Source organism: Dromiciops gliroides, chromosome 1 (genome assembly GCF_019393635.1).
Source record: "Dromiciops gliroides isolate mDroGli1 chromosome 1, mDroGli1.pri, whole genome shotgun sequence".
NCBI classification, from domain to species: domain Eukaryota; kingdom Metazoa; phylum Chordata; class Mammalia; order Microbiotheria; family Microbiotheriidae; genus Dromiciops; species Dromiciops gliroides.
Genome location: NC_057861.1, coordinates 368,465,826 through 368,490,057, shown reverse-complemented (window position 1 = coordinate 368,490,057; position 24,232 = coordinate 368,465,826). Strand labels below are relative to the sequence as shown.

At 35.3% G+C, this 24,232-nt stretch overlaps 1 protein-coding gene across 3 annotated transcripts in view; it reads left to right on the top strand.

The window, feature by feature from the left end:
- CDH12 (cadherin 12) overlaps nucleotides 1-24,232 on the top strand; it is a 1,430,569-nt gene that overhangs the window by 1,082,347 nt on the left and 323,990 nt on the right. For all 3 annotated transcript variants that reach the window (XM_043974996.1, XM_043974997.1, XM_043974998.1), the window contains one exon: nucleotides 21,934-22,228. In XM_043974996.1, coding sequence (XP_043830931.1) covers nucleotides 21,934-22,228 — 295 coding nt within the window. The remainder of the gene's footprint in view (nucleotides 1-21,933; nucleotides 22,229-24,232) is intronic.

Here is a 24,232-nt window from a genome sequence, read left to right as displayed (position 1 = left end):
GGTGAAGTTTAATGAAGTTAAATATAAAATTTTACATTTTACTTCATGAAATCCACTTTACAAGTACTAGCTCGGGGAGGCATTTTTAGCTGTTTAGTGGATTATACGTTCAGTGAGACAGTAGTGCCAGCAACCCTCCACCCTCACCTCCAAATAAAGCTAATGGAAATTGTAGAGGAATGACTTTCAAGATTAAGAAAGTTTTAGTCCTGTCATGTTGTCCATTGTTAAGATTTTTTTCTGGAATGTTGTGTTCAGTGCTATATACCACATTTTTTTCTCTGGAGTATGTCCTCTGTAAACCAACCCAGGTGGTGAAGGAAGGACATTGAATCCATACTTCCTCAATGATACCTTTAAGGAAATGTGGATGATTAACTTGACTAAACAAACATTAAAGAAGAGGCATGATAGTTATCTTCAAGTACTTGAAAGGTTATCATGTAGAAGTGACATTAAGTTTCTTTTATTTGGCCAAAGAGGGCCAAATATACTATGAGGAATATCTTTTTTGTTTTTTTTTTGTTTTTTTTAGTGAGGCAATTGGGGTTAAGTGACTTGCCCAGGGTCACACAGCTAGTAAGTGTTAAGCGTCTGAGGCCGGATTTGAACTCAGGTCCTCCTGACTCCAGGGCCGGTGCTCTATCCACTGCGCCATCTAGCTGCCCCAGGAATATCTTTTTAATGATTAGAACTATCCAAAAGGGGAGTGAGTTTTCTTGGAATGTAGTGAGTTTTCCCTCATTAGAAGTCTTCAAGCAAAGGTCAGTTGATTATAAGGATAAATTTCCTATTGTTATGGTTGGTATTCATTTGGGGTGTTGTTTGGCTTAAATGTTTGATGAGCTCTTTCAAATCTGAAAAGGGACAATTTTTTGCAATTGTGATTCCTATCAAAACTACAGCGGTTTAAAAAAAATCACTCTGAAATAAAGGAAGAAGAAATTAAACTACAGTTAAATGAAAAGAATTTTGCTCACCAGCCAAATGGTCATAGTATAGTTGAATAAATTTATTCCTACATCTTAATGGTTCATTAACAAACACTTTGAATGGAAAAAGAGAAATTATTATTGTAGCTGGAAGCCCTTTAGTCAGAAGCTGAAAAGCAATCATGGGACTTATTTGTCTTTAAGATGTCTTACAGGAAACCATTTGATTTTTGGATTTTTTTTATCGTCATTTTATTTTGCATTATATGTCCATGATCTTTGATGGACTACTTAATTCAATTCAACAAACATATATTAAGTGTCTGTTATATGAAGAGTGTCTTTTAGAAAGGTCATTTTTTTTAACATAGCTCTGGCTCAGGCCAGTATCCTGGTAGTTTGGAATGAAATCTTACAGGAGACATTCAGCTGTTAGCAAAAGGAGAATTACTTAGTCAAAGCAAGGGAAAAGTAACAAAATATGAATTGAAGACACTGAGTTTTTAGTTCAGCAAACTATTCTGCCTCTGAGTAGCACATGGTGGGTGCCAATTAAGTTTTGTGGATGATCTCAAAAATGGGGAAAATTAAAAAACAAAACAAAAGAAGTCTAAATTGCTAGAGGTCAATGCAGTCTTAGGATATTATTTCCACTGCAGTTATCATTGAGCTTACTCTCTAATGGGGAACAAATAGGACATGGCCTGTGATGACTATAATCCATATTACCTGATGTGTACATAAAAGAGATGAAAATTCAAAATGATATTTGAAATTCTGAGTATTTTTTTGTACCCACCAATAGTAGGGATCAAGAAGCCTTGATTTAGGAAGTGACATTTTAGTTGGTCTTTAAATTATGAGTAAGAATTCATTAAGTAAAAAAGTAGTCAGGGAAATATTCCCAGCATAGAGAAAAGCATGACCAAAATAAGAAATAAAAGAAAGTACAAGCAATATTTAGAAGATAAAGAATAATCCAGTTTGAAAGTAGTTGGCTAAAACATAGTATCCTATTGTGATCTTGAATGCCAGGAAATAGAAATTGTACCTAAATTAGTAAATGATAGGGAGTCACTGAAGATTTTTAAACTGAACAGTGATAGAACCACATGATGGTTGTAGCTTGAAGTACCAGAATCTTCACTGGCAGAGGGGGGTGGGGATGGAGACGGGGGGACGGGCACTTTTCTAAGTCAATATGAAACACAGGCATCTTTTTTCTAGTTGAATTTGACAACACTAGTCGTAAGAATTCTTAGTCTTAGGATAGAAACATCCTACAGGGTGACCAAAGAAGTATACACTAAATTTAATGTTTTCCTTGTCTTTAAGAGAACTGTTTTCTAATCATTTTGCATATATGTCTATGTATATCAGATATACATATATAATTGAAAAATAGCACTAGTAAATAAACTCAATAATTTGTTTCTTACAAACATTTCTGAGCTCAGTCTACAAAATATAGTTGTTATATGCTTTGTAAAAGAAGAAAAACTTACATTGTAATACAAGTATTTTTTTTTTTTTTGGTTTTTTAGTGAGGCAATTGGGGTTAAGTGACTTGCCCAGGGTCACACAGCTAGTAAGTGTTAAGCGTCTGAGGCCGGATTTGAACTCAGGTCCTCCTGACTCCAGGGCCGGTGCTCTATCCACTGCACCACCTAGCTGCCCCCGTAATACAAGTATTTTTGTCACTACTTATACTTACTGATAATAACTTTTAAAAATCATCCAAATAGGGCCAGCTAGGTGGCGCAGTGGATACAGCACAGGCCCTGGATTCAGTAGGACCTGAGTTCAATTCTGGCCTCAGACACTTGACACTAGCCGTGTGACCTTGGGCAAGTCACTTAACCCACATTGCCCTGCAAAAATAAATAAATAAATAAAACAAAACAAAAATCACCCAAATCTAGATTATATAAAACTGATGAAAGTTGGAAAGTAGAGGGAGAAAAATATACAATGATGCAAAATGGATAGAGCAAAACAATTCATATGAAGTAAATTATACTGTTTGATTAATTTCTGTTATTTCCAGTGGTTATAGAATAGGCTTGCTCTATTTTAATTTATTTTCTTCTACATTTTAAGATCTTTCTCCTGGCCACTTGAAAGCTGTGCTGTTTTTCATTGGAATTGTTAATTATAACCACTAATGATTCTATGCCTTTGCGTTTGATTCACAATATTCACTCTCTCAAACCCTACTCTCTTAGAAATCTGTGGATTATTTTGATTGATACATTGGTTGTATATTAAAAATATCTAAGTAAATCTCTTCTCTTATTTCCTGCATGGTGTCATTCAGTTTTTTTTTTTTTAACATATTCTTCGGAAAGCTATGAACCTTAAGTTATTTCAGCATATCCTGTCTTCAAAGCCACTTCGACTTGGACTCAATGCACATGTTCTATCAACATTTTTACCTTCTGCTTCTCTTCTGTCAAATTTTCTCCACCTTCAGTATTTTGTGTTTCATATTTATTTTTTTCTCTTTCATCTTTTAGGGCACAGGTCAGCAAACTAAAGCCTAGGGGAAAAATCCAATTAACCATCTTTTTTTAATGGCTTTCAAGCTAAGAATGTTTTTGTTATTGTTTTTATATTAAAAAAACAAATTTATTGTCTTTAAAGATGTAAAAAATATGTTTAGCTTCTCAGTCATACAAAAATAGTAGTTGATCACATTTGACACTCAGACCAAGTTTGCCTGCCCATGCTTTAGAGAGATTCCCCATCGTGGAGTCTTTTTATTTTCATATCTACTAATTGAGGTAATAATCTATATTCATTGCTAATTTCTTCTTTTATATATTTCATTTCTATTTTGAATCATTCTGGATTTTCTTGTCATTTTATAATGCCATAGGAATCTACAGAATTATGTATTTCATCAGGCACTAGTTTATTTTCCTTTGCATTATTGTATTTGTTATGAAAGTTTTTATTTTCTTTGAGAATTTATTTATTACTTCTTTGGATCTAAGGATCCTCTCTATTTATCTGCTTTAACACTATGTTTTTATTTACATTTTTTCTCGTGAAATTTTTTATTAAAAAAAAAACGCCCATTACCTCATTGTATGATCCTTTACCCCTCCTTTTTTGTGGTCAACTTTCATAACTAATCTGTAAAGCTACCTCACTTTACTTCCAATAGAGGATATAGAGTTCATTAGTTTGGGTTCTTGCTATATATACTCTCACAGAGGAAAAGACTTGGCTCACCTTGGATCAAGTCTCCTTTTCTTTTGGTTCAGAGTCAACACTCATTCTGTCATTCCACTCTGATTTCTCCCTCTGCTCTCTTCCTTTACATGTTCGTCTGTCTGCTTCAAGTGTCATGGGAGAGGGAAATAAGGACAAGAGGCTTTCTCAACCCAGTTTCTGCCAGCTTGGCTCTTCCTAACCTATGGCCAGTGGCTAGTGAAAAAGCAATTTATTTTCAGTGCTACTTCCTCCCTTCAGATTCAGTTTCGCTCATTGACAGTCATTTATTTCAGATTGGGGGAGGTGGGGATAGGGGGATATTTCAAGCAAATCTCTGAAGTAGATCCCAAGAGTGGATCCTATCCTACACAAACCTACAAATTAAAGTTATGTATAATCATTCATTTCCCAAGCATGTAAAGACTGTTGTAAGATGGTTTTGAGTAAGCATTTCAAGGGTTATAGCACTCTGTTATTTCTTGTTTTTTTTTTTTCCACCCCCACTTCCTCCTCACCAAGGAACAGAGTATTAAAGTAGTTTGGGAAAACTAACTAATCTAAATTGCTATTCACATGACCTCTGCTTCCTCTGGATAAGGAAAAGAAAGGAGAAATAAAACCAGCATGGAAAGGGATTATAAGGAGTAAAGAAAATCTAAGGCTTGCCTGGAAAATAATAAATGGTTACCATACATACTTGTTAGACATACCTATGGCATATATCTGAGAGTCAGATTCATTGTATTTATATACAATTCCATGAATTAATTTATTTCAGAACTTTAATGTCATTAGTGCAGCACATTCTGAGTGTAGAAACTCCCTCCATTGATAAAATTTTCAAGTCATCTATAGCTTATCATCTTAAGATATCAATGTGGGTCCAAGATATTAAGTGTCTTACTCCCAAAGACATAGCTAGCATATGTCAGAGACTGTAATTTATTATGGGTTTTTATGATTTCAAAACCTGTACTATGCTCTACTGCCTTTTAGATTAGGTAATTGTAAATTATTTTTCCAATTCAGTTTATGAAATTGAGTGATTAGTTCTAATAATTCAACTACTAGTCAGAAGAATGATATCCATCTTCTTTAAAATTACAAGCAATTCTTTGCATTCCTAAGAAGGATAGCCCAAATCATAGTTCAGAAATAAAGATTAAATTTGAAAAAGAAGTTGTCTCCAGAAAAAAGAATGCTTAGCTAGGAGTCAGGAGACCTGAGCCTACGTTCTAGGCATAGCACTTACTAGCTTGGGACTTTTGGAAAGTCATTTCTTAGCCTCAGTTTCTTCATCACTAAGATGGGTATGCTACTACTTATAGTACTTACCTCATAAGGCTATTGTGAGGTGGAAAAGGTGGAAACATGACTTTAAAATACAATTTATAAGTATTTCTCGTTAAGGATTGGACCTTTTCTTGGAGGGGAGGAACAAATTATAGAATGGCTTTAACATCCTCTTCTAACATTTATGTTTTTGGAGTCTGTACACCAAGGCTCCCAGTCAGAAAGTCACCTGTCTGAACTGTTATAGAAATGTTCTTTGACATACTCTGAAAATTAAAGAGTGATTCAATTTGTCAGTAATTTAGATTACCTATATTTATATACCATTTGAGGCCCAAATTTACAGCATTCCTCACATGTTATCATGGAAGGACTATTCATTGGGAAAGAAAAATATGAAAGGGAAAATTGGGAGATTAGCATATTGCCCTTGCTATCAGGGCACATAATATATCCTAGCAGATCATTTTACAGTTGCTCCCAAGGATTGCCAGGCCTCTTTGTTCTTTGGAGATCTTCCTTGACAGACCTCAAGGGAGGTTTTACGCCTCTTTCAAATGTATTTCTACTTTCTTGAATAGAAGGTGAAATATTTCCAGATGATAAATAGCTCTGGGTCTGTCAGCCAGCCAGGGGAGTTCTCAACTCACATTAGGCTGTTAAAGGGAATTCCTAACCTTGTAAAGTGGAATTCCTCTTGCTCAATTGGTAACAATCAAGCTAGGAGGAACAAATGAATCCTCCCTTGAGAGGAGGGTGACTGAGAATGCCAAATGTACTAAGGCAGTCCATGGCTTTAGAGGGAATAGCATTTACATTACAATATTGTTCAGGCAGAGTTATGGGCAGTCTGTGGGCTCTGTCTTTTGGGGGAAAGGAGCTCTTTTGCTTATCAGAAATATCTCACACATATTCTAGGGAAATTTAAACTAGGATAATGACCACTTTGGCATCCATGAAAGCAGAATAGAGAGAAGGAAAATGAGAGATTGCAATTATAAATGATTTGCCCAAAGTTACTTAGAGGGAAAAAAAAAGCTACTTATGGTTTCCTGTCTCTGCAGACAAGAGAAATAGCTGCAACCCAGAGGTTCAGGGATCCTTTTTTCCTTTGTGGGTATTCATCTATTAGGCTCAACTTAATCACCATCATAGTCTTACAGACAAGGCCACAATTTCTTTCAAAGTTCTACTTCATAAGTGCTAAAAGTCCATCCCCTCTGTCCCCCTTATGTATTTTATTAGCATTTAACCATTTACACTTGTGTAACATCATGATATTACTGTCAAATGATGCATCTCCTAGGCCTAAATAGCATCTTTACATTTTTTATATCACTGTCAGAATTATGACAACGACTTATTAAACTCCTAGTGAAGAAACACTCTCAAATCATGAAAACAGGCACCTCATCTGTAATTCAAAGTCTTAGAGACTTGTACAAGGCATCATGGATTTAATCAATTTGCCAAGGTCACCCAGTTAGTCTCAAAGGCAGGACTTGAACCCAGAACCTCCTGACTCTGTGACCTGCTCTGTTTTGACAATGTGGGGCTGCCCCTCACAACACTGTGGCTTTCCTTATACATTTTCATTTGCCCAAAAATGTTGATATTTTTTGTTAAGATGGCAAGAGCTAGAATATTTTCTATATTTGACAGTATAAGGGGATTCATGCACACAATGGAAAATAAACAACAAGCACAACAACACATAGAGATTTATTTCTTGAATTATGTATGTGAGTGTTTAGTGAGATACCTGAAGAGAAAAGAACAACAACAACAAAGAAAGTTGGAGGTTGGTAGACTAAGAATATATTACAAAATATTTGGTGTTTCTGTGTCTTTGATCATATTATACATTCTTCTTCATTCATGGGATTTCCCTCTTCTCCTCTTTTCTTCTTAAATTCCTACCTGTTCTTTCAAACTCAAATTAAAGATTAACTTCACAAAGCCTTTCCTAATTTTCTCAATTTAGTAAATAACCTTTCTCTCCCTCTCCAAACTTTACATGCTATTTTATTTTTGCTTTTATTATTCACTTTTCATGTATTTTTATATTATAATTAATCAGTTAGGTGCATTAAAACAGATAGTACAGGGGGGCAGCTAGATGGCGCAGTGGTTAAGCACTGGCCCTGGATTCAGGAGTACCTGAGTTCAAATCCGGCCTCAGACACTTGACACTTACTAGCTGTGTGACCGTGGGCAAGTCACTTTACCCCCGTTGCCTGCAAAAAAAAAAACAACAAAAACAAAAAACAAAAAACAAAACAGATAGTACAAAAGACAGAGCAATGGGCTTAGAGTCAGGATGACCTGAGTTCAAATATCACTTTAGACACCTACTAGCTATGTGATCTTAACCTTACAGGCTTGTTGTGAAGATCAAATGAGATAAAACTGTAAAGCTGTTAGCACAGTACCTGGCACATAGTAGGCCCTTAACAAATACTTGTTCTTTTCTCCCTCCTCCAAAGCATCAAAGGCTATGCCTTATATAAACATATGTCTTATCTCTTCCTAATTGTCTAGCATAGAGGTCTCAAAACAGTAAGTTTATAATAACAATTTGATGAATTTCTTAATTTGAACCTTGGGAAGTTCAAATTACACAGGCTTAGATGAATTACACTTGGAAGCCTGAATCTGCTGTAATTTTGTCTTTGTATCTCTAGCACAGAGCACCATGCTTGATAGTCCTTTATTAAATGCATGATGAATTGAACTTAAAGAGAATCCAGACATGAATTTAAACAGCGTTTTTTTTATAGCTGAGTAAACCTAAGCTGAGAAGTAAAGCCATTTTCCCAGTGTTGTATTAAGCTATAAGAGAGATCCAATTTGAACCCAAGCCCTTAGACTCCAAATGTAGTATTCTCTCTACTACACACACATTCACACCCACAAAAGTTATAGTTTTCAACATTATTTATTATTATTATTATTATTATTGTGGTGGTGGTGGTGATGATGATGATGTGTGGAGGCAATGAGGGTTAAGTGACTTGCCCAGGGTCACACAGCTAGTATGTGTCAAGTGTTTGAGGCCGGATTTGAACTGAGGTCCTCCTTAATCCAAGGCCAGTGCTTTATCCACTGTGCCACCTAGATTCCCCCTAAATATTATTTCAAAAAGAAAATCAATTGTAAATTAATTTTCACAGCATATTATAAAAGTCCTTCTGAGAACTTGCAAATTTAATCCAATGTGATCCCTCTTTTCTTCTCTCAGTGAGACCCAGGAATTAGCTCAATGTGTTATCATCTTTATCAAGGGAAAAAAATATCATCTGTGGGATAAGAAAGCAACAGTGACTAAAAACAACCCTAGTTTAAAAAAAAATTGAAGACACCAACTTCTTCCCTTCCTCTGACTATCTGATAGAGTGTTAAGTGTAAGAAACAGGGAAGGCCCATGTAGTTTGTTCAGAGTGTGGGATAGGGAATCAGCTCAGATGCGATGAGAAAAATGGCTTGGGTTCAGATTATGAAGGGCCTTAAAAGCTGACTTTTTCTCTTAGATGCAATAGAAAGCCGCTGGAATTGATTGAGAAGAGTAATTATAGGGTCAATCTATCCTCAAGAAATAACTTTGGAAGTAGGATATAAGATGGCCTGGTGATGAGATACCTTAAGGTAGGGAGAACAGTTAGGAGAACACAGCAATAATCTAAACTAGAGGGGATGAGTACCTGAAATAAGATGGTAGCCTATGAGTGAAGAGAATGGGTGAAATGCTAGAGATGTGGTGGAAATATAAACTACAAAATCTGGCAGCTGATTAAATATATGGAGTGATTAATAGTGAAGTCAAGTATAATGCCAAGATTATCAACCTGAGAGATTCAAAAGATGTTGGTGCCTTGACAGAAACAGTGAAGTTTAGAATAAGAGTGGGTTGGAGGGAAGATAATATTGCAATATTGCTCCTAATTTATCTCATTGTCCTAAGTGCCTCCCCATTCCAATCCATCCATAGGTGGTAAAATGGAAAGGATACTGGTCCTAGATCTAGGAAGACCTGAGTTCTGTGAAACTGAAATAGCATTATGATTTCATTTTGCCTTTTTCCATAATTTTGTCTAGTTAAGTCTCAAAATCACCTTAGTTTAGAGAATTCATGAGACTACCCCACCCTAAGTCACCAAACTTAAAGAATATCATAAAATTAACCCTTTTCCTTCTGTCCTTACTGTCTCCTGATTAGCTCCCAATCTCCTCCAGCCTACCCTCATCCTCATTTCATTTTCCTTAGATCTCATCATCTAATAAGGAATCAGGTCTCTTAACCCTTTTATCTTATTTTTCATTCCCTCCAAACTATATGTTAAGTGAATAAAAACCAAAGTTCTGGTTTCTTGTGTACTGAGAGCTGTGAAGGTAGTTTGCTTTGCAAGCTCATGTACAGCTAAATAAATTACTTGTCTGGATGGTATTCAGGTTAATTATTTAACTGTAACAGTTTATATTTAGCTACAGACACTTATGAGCTATGTGTCTCTGGCCAAGTTACTTAACATCTGTTTGCATCAGTTTCCTCAACTGTAAAATGGGAATAATAACATCACCTACCATACATGGTTATTGCAAAGATCAAATAAGACATTTGTAAAGTGTTTAACATAGGGCCTGGCACATAGTAGGTACTTCACAAGTATTTATTCTCTTCCCTTTCCCCCCTCCATCTACTACATAACCAACAAAATGATTTTCCCAATATACCATGCCATGTTCTTCCCCAGCCCGCTATGCAATAACTTTTACCTCTCGCAGAAAATTAAGACCACTGTATTTGCCACCTAGAACTTTTCATAAGTGATCCCCATCTTATTTTTCCAGCCTTATTAAACATTACACTTCTGCATGGACTCTGCAGCCCAATAAAACTGTCCTTTTTGCTGTTCTTCACATCTGATGTAATCTCTATATTTTTGTACCCACTGAGAAAGATACCTGGAATGCCTTACATCCTTACCTCCTCCTCTAAGAATCCCTAATTTGCTTCAAGATTCATTTCAGGTGGGGACACCTAGGAGGCACAGTGGATAGAACACAGGCCCTGGATTCAGGAGGGCCTGAGTTCAAATCCGGACTCAGACACAACACTTACTAGCTGTGTGACACTGGGCGAGTCACTTAACCCTCATTGTCCTGCAAAAAAAAAAAAAGATTCATTTCAGGTGCTACCATCTCCATGAGACCTCTATCTGTTCTACTTCCTCACCTATCTTCTCTATTTCTGGTTGCTTTTTTCAAAGGAAATTTCCATTGTATAAATTATAGCTTTGGACCTGAATAACATCATATATTTCTAAAAGTGGGCTTTGCAAGACTCCACATGAGTTGGCAGCAAGCAGAGTCAATTGCATATGCTCCCAGAACTGGATTATCATTGGTCAATCCTGTCATTACACAAGCATGACAGTCAGCCACTACAAAGGCATGCAGTACACCTCCATCTTAAAGCAAATGAGGGGGATGTTTATTTTTAATAGGTCCCAACTGTCAAATTAGCAAGCATTTTAAATAGATAAAACATATTAACAGATCATTACTTCCCACCAAAAAATTCCTGAAACCAAAAGCTAGTCTTTGCAAGCTGAAAGCTTATATTTAATGTCCCTGTTCAACATGTGTTTTATAACCTGTGTTCATGTGCCATACTTAATATTATTCCCACTAGATGATTTAGTAATGATAGGCTTTATACTGTACTTGTAAACAAACCAAATATATATATATTTTTTAAGTAGGTAGTTTGTTAATCATGGTCATAATCTTGTCTCATGTAGATAACTAGTTTGTTATTTTTATGTGGAAAGGGTGTTTCCTAACAAATCTCTTATGCATTTAAGAGACATTCATATAAACTAAGATCTTTTTAAAAAATAGTTTTTAAAAAAATACTGCTTTAAAAAATACAGACCTAATTTAAGTAGCTAGGAATAAATTAATCTTTTTAAAACCTCATAATTGGACTATTGTAATAGCCTTCTGGCTGCTCTCTCCACTCAAGGCCATCCTCTGCTAACAAAATAATCTTCCTAAGGCACCTTTATAATCATATCACTTCTCTATTAATAAAACAACAAACAAACAAACAATAACAACAACAAAAAGATTTCATTCACTCCTTATTTCAAGATCAAATGTAAAATTCTATTTAGCATTTAAAGCCCTTCATAAACTGGTCACTTCTAAGCTTTTTATATCTTATTTCCTGCCACATATTTTAGAATTTAGTTCTTACTGCTGCTTCTACAAAATACTCTATCTCTTCACTTTATACCTTTTTGCAAGCCATCCCCCATGCCTGGAATTGTCTCTTTCCTCATTTCTTTCTACAGACTTTTCTAGCTTCCTTTAAATCCCAGTTAAAATTCTTCTCTGTGCAAAAAGCCTTTTTCACACTCATTAAAAATAATGCTCTCTATTTAAGATTTTGCCCATTTCCTGTAAACATCTCATTTATATTTAGTTGTGTTTGTTGTTTTCATATTATAATTCTGTTAGATTTTTTTTTAAGTGAGGCAATTGGGGTTAAGTGACTTGCCCAAGGTCACACAGCTAGTAAGTGTTAAGTGTCTGAGGCCGGATTTGAACTCAGGTACTCCTGACTCTAGGGCCAGTGCTCTATCCACTGCGCCACCTAGCTGCCCCCTCTTAGATTTTTGAGCTTTTTAAGGGCAAAGACTGTTTTAGTTTTGTTTTTTATTCTCTCCACTTAGCACAGAACCTGACACATAGTAGGCACTTAATAAATGCTTGTTGACTCAAATTAACTTAGGCTTTCCAAATTCTGGAATTTATAAAGATAATATTATCAGTAATAGCAAACAAACTAACTAACTAACAAACAACCTAATAACTTAGAGGTTCTCATTGACTCAGTATTCTAAATTTAATTCTTGAAAGAATGTATGATTATTTGAAATTTTAGGTATATAGGCTAATACCTTAGTTTTACATGAAAGGAATAAAAGCATATTTTTAAAACTCCAAGAATCATTGGATAACAAAATATATTTTTTAAAAACTTTGTAGATTTTTATGTGTACTTTTCAACTCAGAGAAGATATGAATTAATACTTTTTGTCTTGCGCATTATAATTTCTAAAATGTAAATCAGAATCACACTAGTGAGAACTTAGCTCTCTAGAGCAAGCTGCTTTCTTAAGTTTTAAGCAATGAAATTCAAGTTCAGTTTGCACTAAAGCAATCTTTTAGTTTCCTTTTTGAGCCTCTATTGGCATCATTATTTCCATGCAACATCTGAGCTTATTTGGAAATCATCAACAAAATATTAGCACTTCTAACAAAACAACTGTCTGGACACCACATATCTCTGCATCCATGATCTACACATTTTTTTTTCTTTTTGGGGTTGCGGGGGATGATGTCAAATCTCAATATAATCTGATGGTGTTAGGGGAGCTGAGAGCTGCACTCTGATAATATAACAGGTACTCCCACAGTGTACATTTTTACGAAGATGTTTTTTGTTATTAATAATGTAAGATGTTTCTTATAATTTTAAAAATTGCCACTCAGAAGAATAATTTGTGTTGTTATGAAAGGACTGGATTATCTATGTCTAATATCAAGTAAGTGTTGTTTTTCTGTGACTTTTTGTAGAGATTGATAACATTTAAAGTTAAGGCTGATTTTTGGCAACTTTTTTTTTTTCAGTTTTTAAGGAATAACCTGAAAGATATCTGCGATACTTCTAACTCAAATGACAGGGATTTTTTTCTCAACAATGGAACCAAGTGTAATTAAGGAACGAAACAACATAACCTAATTCTACTCCAGAAGAGAATAAATGCAATCACCCAGGCTACATTACATATACATTGTTTCTCAGAATGAGACCATTGACTTTCAGGCCTAAATCAGGAATAATGATATTTGGCTTCACTGAAGATTTCTTTTGATGCTCAACAGAGTGTGGAGATAATCTTATATGATTGGAATGTGCATCAGCATAGTTCATACTCAGAGAAGGCAAAATAGACTAAAAAAGTCTTTAAATGAAAAAAACAAACTTTGCACTGTCATCTGCAGATCAATTTAATTAATTTCAGAGCCTTTCATCATCAAAAGTATGGAGACTGGTTTCCTTTTTTTGTTTGTTTTTAACTAAAGGATATGTTTTGTAGAACTAGTAAATCATGGATTTTCTGAGTTATTTATAAACTATTTTGAATTAAATATATGGTAAGCTACAAAGTCCAGATAAAAAAAAAACCTATCCATTTTTAACTGCTCAAAACATTAAGGAAATGGCTTTGTATGTATGTGTAGAGAGACATAAAATATACAATCTTAACTAAAGGTGTCTTTTTTTTTTTTTGCGGGTTAAGTGACTTGCCCAGGGTCACACAGCAAGTAAGTGTCAAGTGTCTGGGCCTCATTTGAATTCAGGTCTTCCTGAATTCAGGGCCAGTGCATTATCTACTGTACCCCCTAGCTGCACTTAAAGGTTCTTTTTAAAATCATTTATAGAATTATAGAATTTTGAAACTTGGAAAAAGTATTGAGAAGCATGTAGGCCAACTGTATAATTTTATAATTGAGGAAACTGAGTCCTGGAGAGGTCATTTGACTTCTCTAAAATCAGTGTTAGCTAATCTACAAAACATTTCCCTTGTTTTTTTCCTAATTCTATGCTTTTGAAAAAAAAGTCATTCATTATCACAGTACAATCCCTTGCTATTTATTTCTAAACAAAATGATCAAAATACTAACCAATATGATTTTTTGGCATAAGAGAAATATTAACTGTCTGGTCAGGTACACATATTCTAAGTGACTAGATTAGCTAGTCATTTGGTATGTAGCTGTATTGTTACATCTCTACCCTGGGTACTATATTCTTCTCTATGTAAGCAAGATACTGTTTTAAGCTGCTATGAGATGGTAAAATCCTCCTGTGTGTTTTGCATGAATGATCCTCATTTCATTTGCTAATCTTTAACATACTATTAAACATGCTCTTCTGAGACTACGATCCATACAGATCTTAGCTTTGAACAAATTGTAAAATACTGAGTGTTGGGAGCAGCAAAGACAACAGCAATATCAAAATTGAATTCATCTGAATCTGGGGCAAACCATGAAGCACATTTGTTTTTGCCATTTCTGGATCTGCTTGGGGTAAAATCTTATTTTTATTGATTTTGACAGAAAGGGAGTTTCAACATTTGTATGGTATCTTCAGAAACCTACTGAGGATTTTGACTAAGTTCCCACTCTATTACCATATTTCTCAAGAGCCTTTGGCAAATTGAAACCAGTTTGTTAAAACTCATCAGTTCTGCACTGAGCTTTTGCCTCTCCCATGTCTTCATATTAATCACACAGTAAAGTAAACCCTGCTGAGTGTTTGGATTGGCAATACTCATACTCAGTAGTGGTATGGAATATTGCAGTTTAAAATTACTGAGTTCAAAGAACTTTTATCTTTGCCTTGATTTTATGCTTAAGAATTCACATCCTTTACCCAAAGTTAAGATTAGCTTGGGAATATATCCAGGACATCATTTATGGCATCACATAGAAAAATATTTCTTCCAGTCTTCTCTTTATTAAACCTTTCATGTGTTGTACTGGGAACAACCACATGGTAATTGAAGTGGTGGTAACGACACCACCACCATAAATTTCTCTCCTTTTTTTTCCATTTCACAAAGTACCCTCATATACATATTTGCATAGAATCTCATTTGAACCTCATAAGCATGTATGAGGATAAATATATTAAATCTTATTTTAGAGATGAGAGAATCTAAGCTCAGCAAGGTTTAATGACTTACTTAAGTCACATGGCAAATCATACCATGTTTCTGATAGTCAAACCCAATAAAACATGTAGACCTTCTGTTCTCCAAATCTGGATGTAGGCTGACTATAAAAGGAAAGATTATATAAAGGTGGTCTAGCCATACCGGGTCTCAAATTGTATTATAAAGCAGTAATTATCAAAACAATTTGGCACTGGCTAGGAAATAGATTGGTAGACCAATAGAATTGATTAGGTGCATATTACATTATAGCAAATGACCCTACTAATGTAGTTTATGATAAACCCAAAGATCCAAGCTTTTGGAATAAAAACTCATTATTTGACAAAACCTGATTGGAAAACTGGAAAACAGTATGGCAGAAACTAGGTATAGACCAACATCTCACATGGTATACCAAGATAAGATCAAAATGTGTTAATGATTTACACGCAAAGGATGATACCATAAGCAAATTAAGTGAGCATGGAGTGGTTTATTTGCCAGGGCTACCAATATGGGGGGAATAATGGACCAAAGAAAATATAGGGGCAGCTAGATGGCACAGTGGATAGAGCACCAGTCCTGGAGTCAGGAGTACCTGAGTTCAAATCCAGCCTCAGACACTTAACACTTACTAGCTGTGTGACCCTGGGCAAGTCACTTAACCCCAATTGACTCACCAAAAAAAAACAAAAAAACCAAAAAAAAGCCCAAACCCCACGAAAATATAGAGAACATTTACAAATGATAAAATTGATAGTTTTAATTATATAAAATAAAAAAAGATTTAGCACAAACAAAATCAATGTAGCCAAAATTAAATGGAAAGCAGAAAACTGGGTTTTGTTTTACAAGTATAGCTGATAAAGGCCTCATTTTTCAAATATATGGAGAAATGAGTCAAATTTATAAAAGTGCAAGCCATTCCCCAATTGATGAATGGTCAAAGAATATGAACTGGCAGTTTTCAGACAAAGAAACCAAAGTATCTATAGTCATATAGAAAAAATAATATTCTAAATCACTATTGATCAGAGAAATACAAATTGAAACAATTCTGGGGTACCACCTCATACCTATATGATTGGCTAATATCATAAAAAAGGAAACTTATGGATGTTGGAGGGCCTTTGGGAAAACTGGGACACTAATGAACTATTAGTGGAGCTGTGACCTGATCTACCCATTTTGGAGAGCAATTTGGAACTATCCCCAAAAGTTATAAAACAGTTCATATCCTTTGATCCAGCAATACTACTGCCAAATATAAAAAGATTGGAGAATAACTAGACAATCTATGGTATATGATTCTGATGGAATATTATTGTGTTGTAAGAAATGACAAGTAGGACTATTTCAGAAAAAACCTGGAAACGTTTATATGAACTGATTCAAAGTGAAGTGAACAGAGCCAGGTGAACATTGTACTAACAGCAATATTGTTTGATGAAGAACTATAAATGACTTAGCTATTCTCCATGATATAATGATCCAAGACATTCCCAAAGGACAAATGATGTAGCATACTATCCACCTCCAGAGAAAGAACTTATATTGTTTGAATATAATCTATAGCATGCTACTTTTTCACTTTGATTCTTTTTCTTTTATTAGAGTCTTCTTATACAAAATGACTAATATGGAAATACTTTAGACAATTGCCCTTGTGTAACATATCTGATTGCTTACCATTTCAAGGAGGTAGGAAAAATAAAACTTAAAATTCAAAAACTTTAAAAAATCCAAATCTTAAAAAATGTTTTAATGAATAATTGTGAAAAAATAAATTAACAAAATAAAGGGAAAAGACTGATTTAGAAAACAGCATGTTCTATTGCAATTCATGTCCATTTCATATCTTGAGATTGTCAGAATTATTTTGTTTTGTTCTAGTTATTCTCTGTCATTTTAGAACAGACCCTTAGCCATAATCTGTGTCAGCTTATCCCCCTCCCCTAGCTGCAAAATAGGGGTTCTGTATTTAAATAATTATTGAGGTCATATATTTTCCATGTTTGTTTATTTTTGGCATAGTATATAGAGAGCTGGTCTTAGAAGTAGGAACAGTTGAGTTCACATCCATTCACTGACACTGGATGTGTGAGTTTGGGTAAGTCACTTAGCCTCTTGGTGTTAAGAAACTCTTTAAAACCATTAATTGCAAAGCAAATGCTTTCCCCCATTGGTAGAGGAAGTTTCTTCATCCATGAGTTTCCTACATCAATGGAGAACATTGGTCCAGTCTTTATCTCTATCTTATTTTTAACACAATTAAATAAGATTGCCTACCAATCTGTGAAAAATATTCATACGGAAATATTTGTTCTCAAAACACCAAAAACCTAGTCTAGGGCATTGCAAGTGCACACAGAAAGCCTTTGTACTGGGAAGGGGGGTGGTGGAGCTAAGATGGCAGAGGAAATGCAGTGATTTGCCTGAGCTTTCCCCAAGACCCCTCCAAATAATGACATATGGCAATTCCTGGAGCAACAGAACCCACAAAAGGATGGAGTGATATCATTTTCTAGCCAAAGACAACTTGGAAGGTTGGCAGTAAATGTATCTTGTACTAGTGTGAGAGTGGAGTGCAGCCCAACTCAGGCCGTACCAGCACAGATCGAACCCAAAGACAGACTCATCCCCAGCCACAGCAAACCAGAGCAGACCTCCAGAGCCTCTGAATCAGCAGAAGCTTTCAACCCACAGACGGTAAGGGGGTCAAACAACTACAGAAGGAGATTACAGGGGTCTCTAGCACTGAGGCAGAACTCTGTCATTTTGTGCATACTCAGATCCAGGTCATAGTCTTGGGTGGCAGTCCCAGGTGAGGGAGGAGCACAAGCAGACAAGAGCTTACAACTACAGTGCAGCAGTCTTCATAGTTCCAGGGCAACAAAGCAGATCTGTGATTGCTTGCAGACCAGAGAACAGGCCAGGAGAGTAGTAACCATACCTCTCCTTAATTAATATCATCTTGGAAGGACTAAAGACTTTCAAATTCCTAGAAGTATCTCAAAGAACAGCTGCTCAAACTCCCCAAAGTTTGGGACAGTGCGCTCTTCATCCTGAAAGCAGTGAACCATTTTAACAAAGAGTTAAAAATCAGGAAATAGGCTGGGAAAATGAGAAAATAGAGAAATGCTGACCCTAGGGCAGCTAGATGGCGCAGTGGATAAGGCACCGGCTCTGGATTCAGGAGTACCTGAGTTCAAAATCCGGCCTCAGACACTTAACACTTAGTAGCTGTGTGACCCTGGGCAAGTCACTAAACCCCAACTGCCTCACCAAAAAAAAAAAAAATGCTGACCCTAGAGCATTTCTATGGTGACTAGGAAGATCAAAGTACACCTTCAGAAGAGGATAACAAAGTAAAAGCTCCTGGATCCAAAGCTTCTAAGAAAAATATGAATTGGTTTCAGGCCATAGAAGAGTCCAAAAAGGACTTTGAAAACAAAATAATAGACGTAGAGAAAAAATGGAAAGAGAAATGAGAGTAATGCAACAAAATTATGAAAAAAACCTCAACAGCTATGTAAAAGAAACACAAAAAAGATACTGAGGAAAGTAATACCTTAAAAAACAGATTGGGCCAAATTGTAAAAGAGGTATGAAAAGTCAGTGAGGAAAAGGATGCCTTGAAAAGCCAAATTGTCCAAATGGAAAAGGAGGTACAAAAGCTCTCTAAAGAAAATAATTCCTTAAAAATTGGGATTCAGAATATGGAAGCTAATGACTTTATGAGAAATCAAGAAGCAATAAAGCACAACCAAAAGAATGAAAAAAATAGAAGGCAATGTGAAAGGACATATTGGAAAAACAACTGACCTGGAAAATAGATCCAGGAGAAATAATGTGAAAATTATTGGAGTACCTGAAAGTCACAATCAAAAAAAAGAGCCTAGACATCATCTTCCAAGAACTTGTCAGGGAAAATTGCCCTGATATTCTAGAAGCAGAAGGTAAAATAGAAATTGAAATAATCCACCAGTCACCTCCTGAAAGAGATCCCAAAATGAAACCTCCCATGAATATTATAGCCAAATTCCAGAGCTCACAAGTCAATGAGCAAATATGGCAAGCACCCAGAAAGAAACAGTTCAAGTATTGTGGAGCCAAAGTCCGAATAACATAAGATCTAGCAGCTTCTATGTTAACGCATCAGAGGGCTTGGGACATGATATTCCAGAGGGCAAAGGAACTGGGATTACAATCAAGAATCACCTACCCAGCAAAACTCAGTATAATCCTTCAGGGGGAAAATGGAATTCAATGAAAGAGAGGACTTTCAGGCATTCTTGATGAAAAAACCTGAGCTGAACAGAAAATTTGACTTTCAAATACATGACTCTAGAGAAGCATAAAAAGGTAAACAGGAAAATGAAATCATAAGGGAAATTAAAAGTTTAAACTGTTTACATTCCTACATGAGAAGATAATACCTGTACTTCATAAGAATTTTCTCATCATTAGGGCAGATGGATGGAGTGTATTTAGACAGAGGGCACAGGTGTGAGTTGAATATGAAGGGATGATATTTTTTTAAAAATAAAATTAAGGGTGAGTGAACTACACTGGGAGAAAGGGAAAGGGAGAGGTGGAATGGAGTAAAATATCTCACATAAAAGAAACAAGAAAAAGCTTATACAATAGAGAGGAAGACAGGGGAGGTGCTGGAGAGTGAGTGAGCCTCACTCTCATCAGAACTGGCTCAAAGAGGGAATAACATAGACACTCATTTGGGTATAGTAATCTATATTAACCTGAAGAAAAGTAGGAGTGGAAGGGGATGGGGGGTGATAGAAGGGAGGGAAATTTGGGGGAGTGGGTGGTCAGAAGCAAAACACTTGAAAAGGGACAGGATGAATGAAGATAGAAAATAGGGAAGGGGATAGGATGGAGGGAAATACAGTTAGAATAGTAACTGAAAAAAATTTGGTGCGAGTTTGTCTGATAGATCTCATTTCTCAAACATGTGTTGAACTGAGTCAAATTTATTAAAATAAGAGCCATTCCCCAATTGATACATGATCAAAAGATATGGTTTTCAAATGAAATAATCAATGCTACCTATAGCCATATTAAAAAAAATACTCTAGGGGTAACTAGATGGCACAGTGGATAAAGCACCGGCACTGGATTCAGGAGTACCTGAGTTCAAATCCAGCCTCAGACACTTAACACTTACTAGCTGTGTGACCCTGGGTAAGTCACTTAACCCCAATTGCCTCACCAAAAAAAAAAAAAAAAAAGAAGAAAAAAAATACTCTAACTTACTATTGATTGGTGAAATGCTGGTTGAAACAATTCTGGGGTACTACCTCTTACCTATTAGATTGGATAATGGGACAGCAAAGGAAAATGACAAATATTTTAGTGGATATGGGGAAAGTGAGACAATGCACTCTTGGTGAAGTTGTAAACTGATTCAAGCATTCTGTAGAGCAACTTGGAACTATGGCCAGTGGGCTATAGAACCATGCCTGCTCTTTGACCTAGTAATACCACTACTAGATCAGTATCCACAAAGAGATAAAAAACAAAACATTGAATTAGAAATTGAGGAGATGCCCATCAATTGGGGAATGGCTGAACAAATTGTGGGGTGAGAATGTGATGGAACACTATTTTGCTGTAGGAAATGATGAGCAGGATGCTATTGGAGAAGCCTGGAAAGACTTGTATGGGCTGATGCAAAGTGAAATGTATTGTATACAAAGTAACAGCAATATTGTAAGATGATCAGCTGTGAATGACATGACTATTTTCAGTAATGCAACTCTGAAGGACTTATGAAGAATGCAATCCATTTTCAGAGAAAGAACTGATGGTATCTGAATACAGATTGAAACAATTTTTTTTAGTTCCTTTTTCTAAAGTTTTTTTTTTCTTTCACAACCTGACTGATAATAGAAATGTATAACATATTGAATTGCTTAAGTTTTTAAGGGTGGGTGGTTGGGGAGGGAGGGAGGAAGAGAATTTGGAAGACAAAGTTTTAAAAATTAAAAAAAAATGTTTTTATATGTAATTTGGAGAAAAACAAAATTCTAAATTCTAAAAAAAAAAAAGCCTTTGTACCTAAAAGATTCAGCTGCTAGATAAATATATATATTATTTCCATTAGATGGTAAGCTCTGCGAGAGTAGGTGGTTTCAATTTTTTTCCTTTGCACTTACATTAATTTACTACTCATATTAAGCAATTCATAAGTATTAACTGAATTCAATTTAATAGGTAAGAGAAACCAATTTTAAATTTCATGAAATTATCTGTAGCTCTTTCATCTTCTTTTATCCTTGCTGTCATTACCTTCTTCTTACTGTCCCATCTCTTCCCCCAAGCCACAAAATCAGATTTAGTTGAGAAACTCTCTCCTATTCCTAAATGGTAACTATTTCACACTTCTCAAATTATGAAAAAGATAATATCTTTTCCCTTGATTTAAAGATAAAATATATTCCCCCAAATTGGGAGAGACTATGATGAATAAATATTAATCTCTAAGGTCCTTTTTGGCTCTTAAATTCAGAATTCTATATAATAAAGGATAATAAAGTTCATGAATTAATGGTTTTAAACTGTTATTTGAATGAAAAATTGGTTTTCCAGAACTTTTTTGTAGATGATGTCTTTCATTTAGGAATAGTCCTTTAATGATTTTATTATCTCTTTTTTTCTGTTCCTCTACTATCAAGCTTCATTCCGACTTAGACAAAGGAGTGGGAAGTGTTAAATACACCCTCTCAGGAGATGGAGCTGGCACAGTTTTTACCATTGATGAAACCACAGGGGACATTCATGCCATAAGAAGCCTTGATCGTGAAGAAAAACCTTTCTATACTCTTCGTGCTCAGGCTGTGGACATACATACCAGGAAGCCCTTGGAGCCTGAGTCAGAATTCATCATAAAAGTGCAGGACATTAATGATAATGAGCCAAAGTTCTTGGATGGACCTTATGTTGCTAGTGTCCCAGAAATGTCTCCAGTAGGTGAGTAAGAAAATTTAAATTCTCTTAGCTACTGTTCACTTCTCTTTAACCGGAGTTTCATACCATTCCAGTTTAATAGCTAAAGTACAATTTGCAAGATTGAAAAATCCAAGACTGAATACACAATTTTTTTCATTTATCAGTTTAAATTTTTTTGTTGTTGAAAGAAGGGTCCTCATCCCCACCTCAGCTATACTATTTTAAGGATACTATTGGGATACACTCCAATAAACCCTTCCCACTAACCTGTGGTCACATAACATTTTTGCATAAATCGTAGAGAAATCCTTTTTAAAGTTTATGAAATGGAAATGAATAGTATCCATCTGTACATGAAACCAACTGAAGTACCATATGGTCCAATGTGTGTGGATGCTTGCATGTAAGTGTTAAAGGTCTTTAAAGTTCTGTTTAATGAGCCAATCCTGGGAAAGACTGTTTGCAGGGATTTTTACATTTTTTTCCCACCACAAAGTAGTGACTCTAGGTATGTTTTCTTTTTTCACCTTGCTTAAGAAGACATGGAAATTACTGGAGATAGTACAACTATAAGACAATAGCTTTTTTGTTCAAACTAGAACAAATAGCATCTCAAGTTCATATGCAGGTTCCAGGAAAAGTGGAAGAAGAAAAGATCATTCCTTATTCCATAATGAGGAACATATTATTGTATGGTTTGGAGCTAGAAGTGATCATTTAGGACATAGGTGACTGATTGGTTTCTCCTACTACTTAGTGTCAAATGCTTTGTAAATAGACACTTTTTTAATCATTCATGTATAGCCCATATATGATTGTTTGCCACCTCAGGGCAGGGAAAGGGGAGGAAGGGAGAGAGGGATAAAAAACTGGAACTCAAATCTATAAATAAGAATGTTTGTTATTAAAAAAAAAAGATTTCATGGGCTATATTTGCCCCTACCCACCAAAAAAGTAAATAAATAGATAATGTTTGTGGTAAATCAATGGCCACTCCAGGGACATTAAAGTCAATCCATAAAAAATGCATATGCCTGGATCAAAATTTACTGGTCTAAAATTGGGTATAGTCATTTACCACATCATTGGTCTAAGATGGTTGGGAACACAGATGAGTGCTTTAAAAAAGGATCCTCTCAGGCATAGCCAGTAGGGGGCATGTTGCTCATAGGGATCTCTCGATTTGGGCAAATTATGCCAACAGTATAACAATTAAAACTTGGCAGCAATGGCAGCAGGTCCATGAAGAAAGTAGTAGCCCAAGCTTTCTTTAGATATACACAATTTACCAATGAACAAAGGTTATTACTTTGAAATTTTAAGAAACTACATGAAGCACTAAGAAGTTAAGAGATTTGTTCAGGGTCACACAGGGTACACACATACATACATATGTATATGTCAGAGGCAAGACTTCAGCTGAAGTTTTCTGACTCTGACACTGGCTCCTTAGACACCATGCTACTACTGCCTATCACCACCACCACCACCACTATTGCTTTTGCCTGCCTCCTCTCTCTCTCTCTCTTCCTTTCCCCCTCTCCCCCTCCCTTCCTCCCTCCCTCCCTCTTAAATGCTTTTATATATAGATAGATAGATAAATAGATATCTATATCTATCTATCTATCTATCTATCTATCTATCTATCTATCTATCTATCTATCTATATCTATATATATCCATGGATACACACATATATATACATATACATAAAATCTAAAAGTTAGAATAATGCAAATATATACTTACATCTGTTAACATATATTTCTTTTTGTTCTTTATGGAAATGAAGTCACCTTTATATTTCTAATACACAGACACAAATATATATATGATGTTTCTAAAAGTCAAGAATAATGCAAATATACATTTATACCTGTTAATACATATTTCTTTTTGTTTTTTATGGAAAGTCAACTTTATATTTCCAAATAATATAGCAATCCCTTGGGTATGAACTGGGAAGGGAATTAAAAAGGAAAAGGAAAACACAATGAATGACAGGTTAATATATGAAAGTGGATT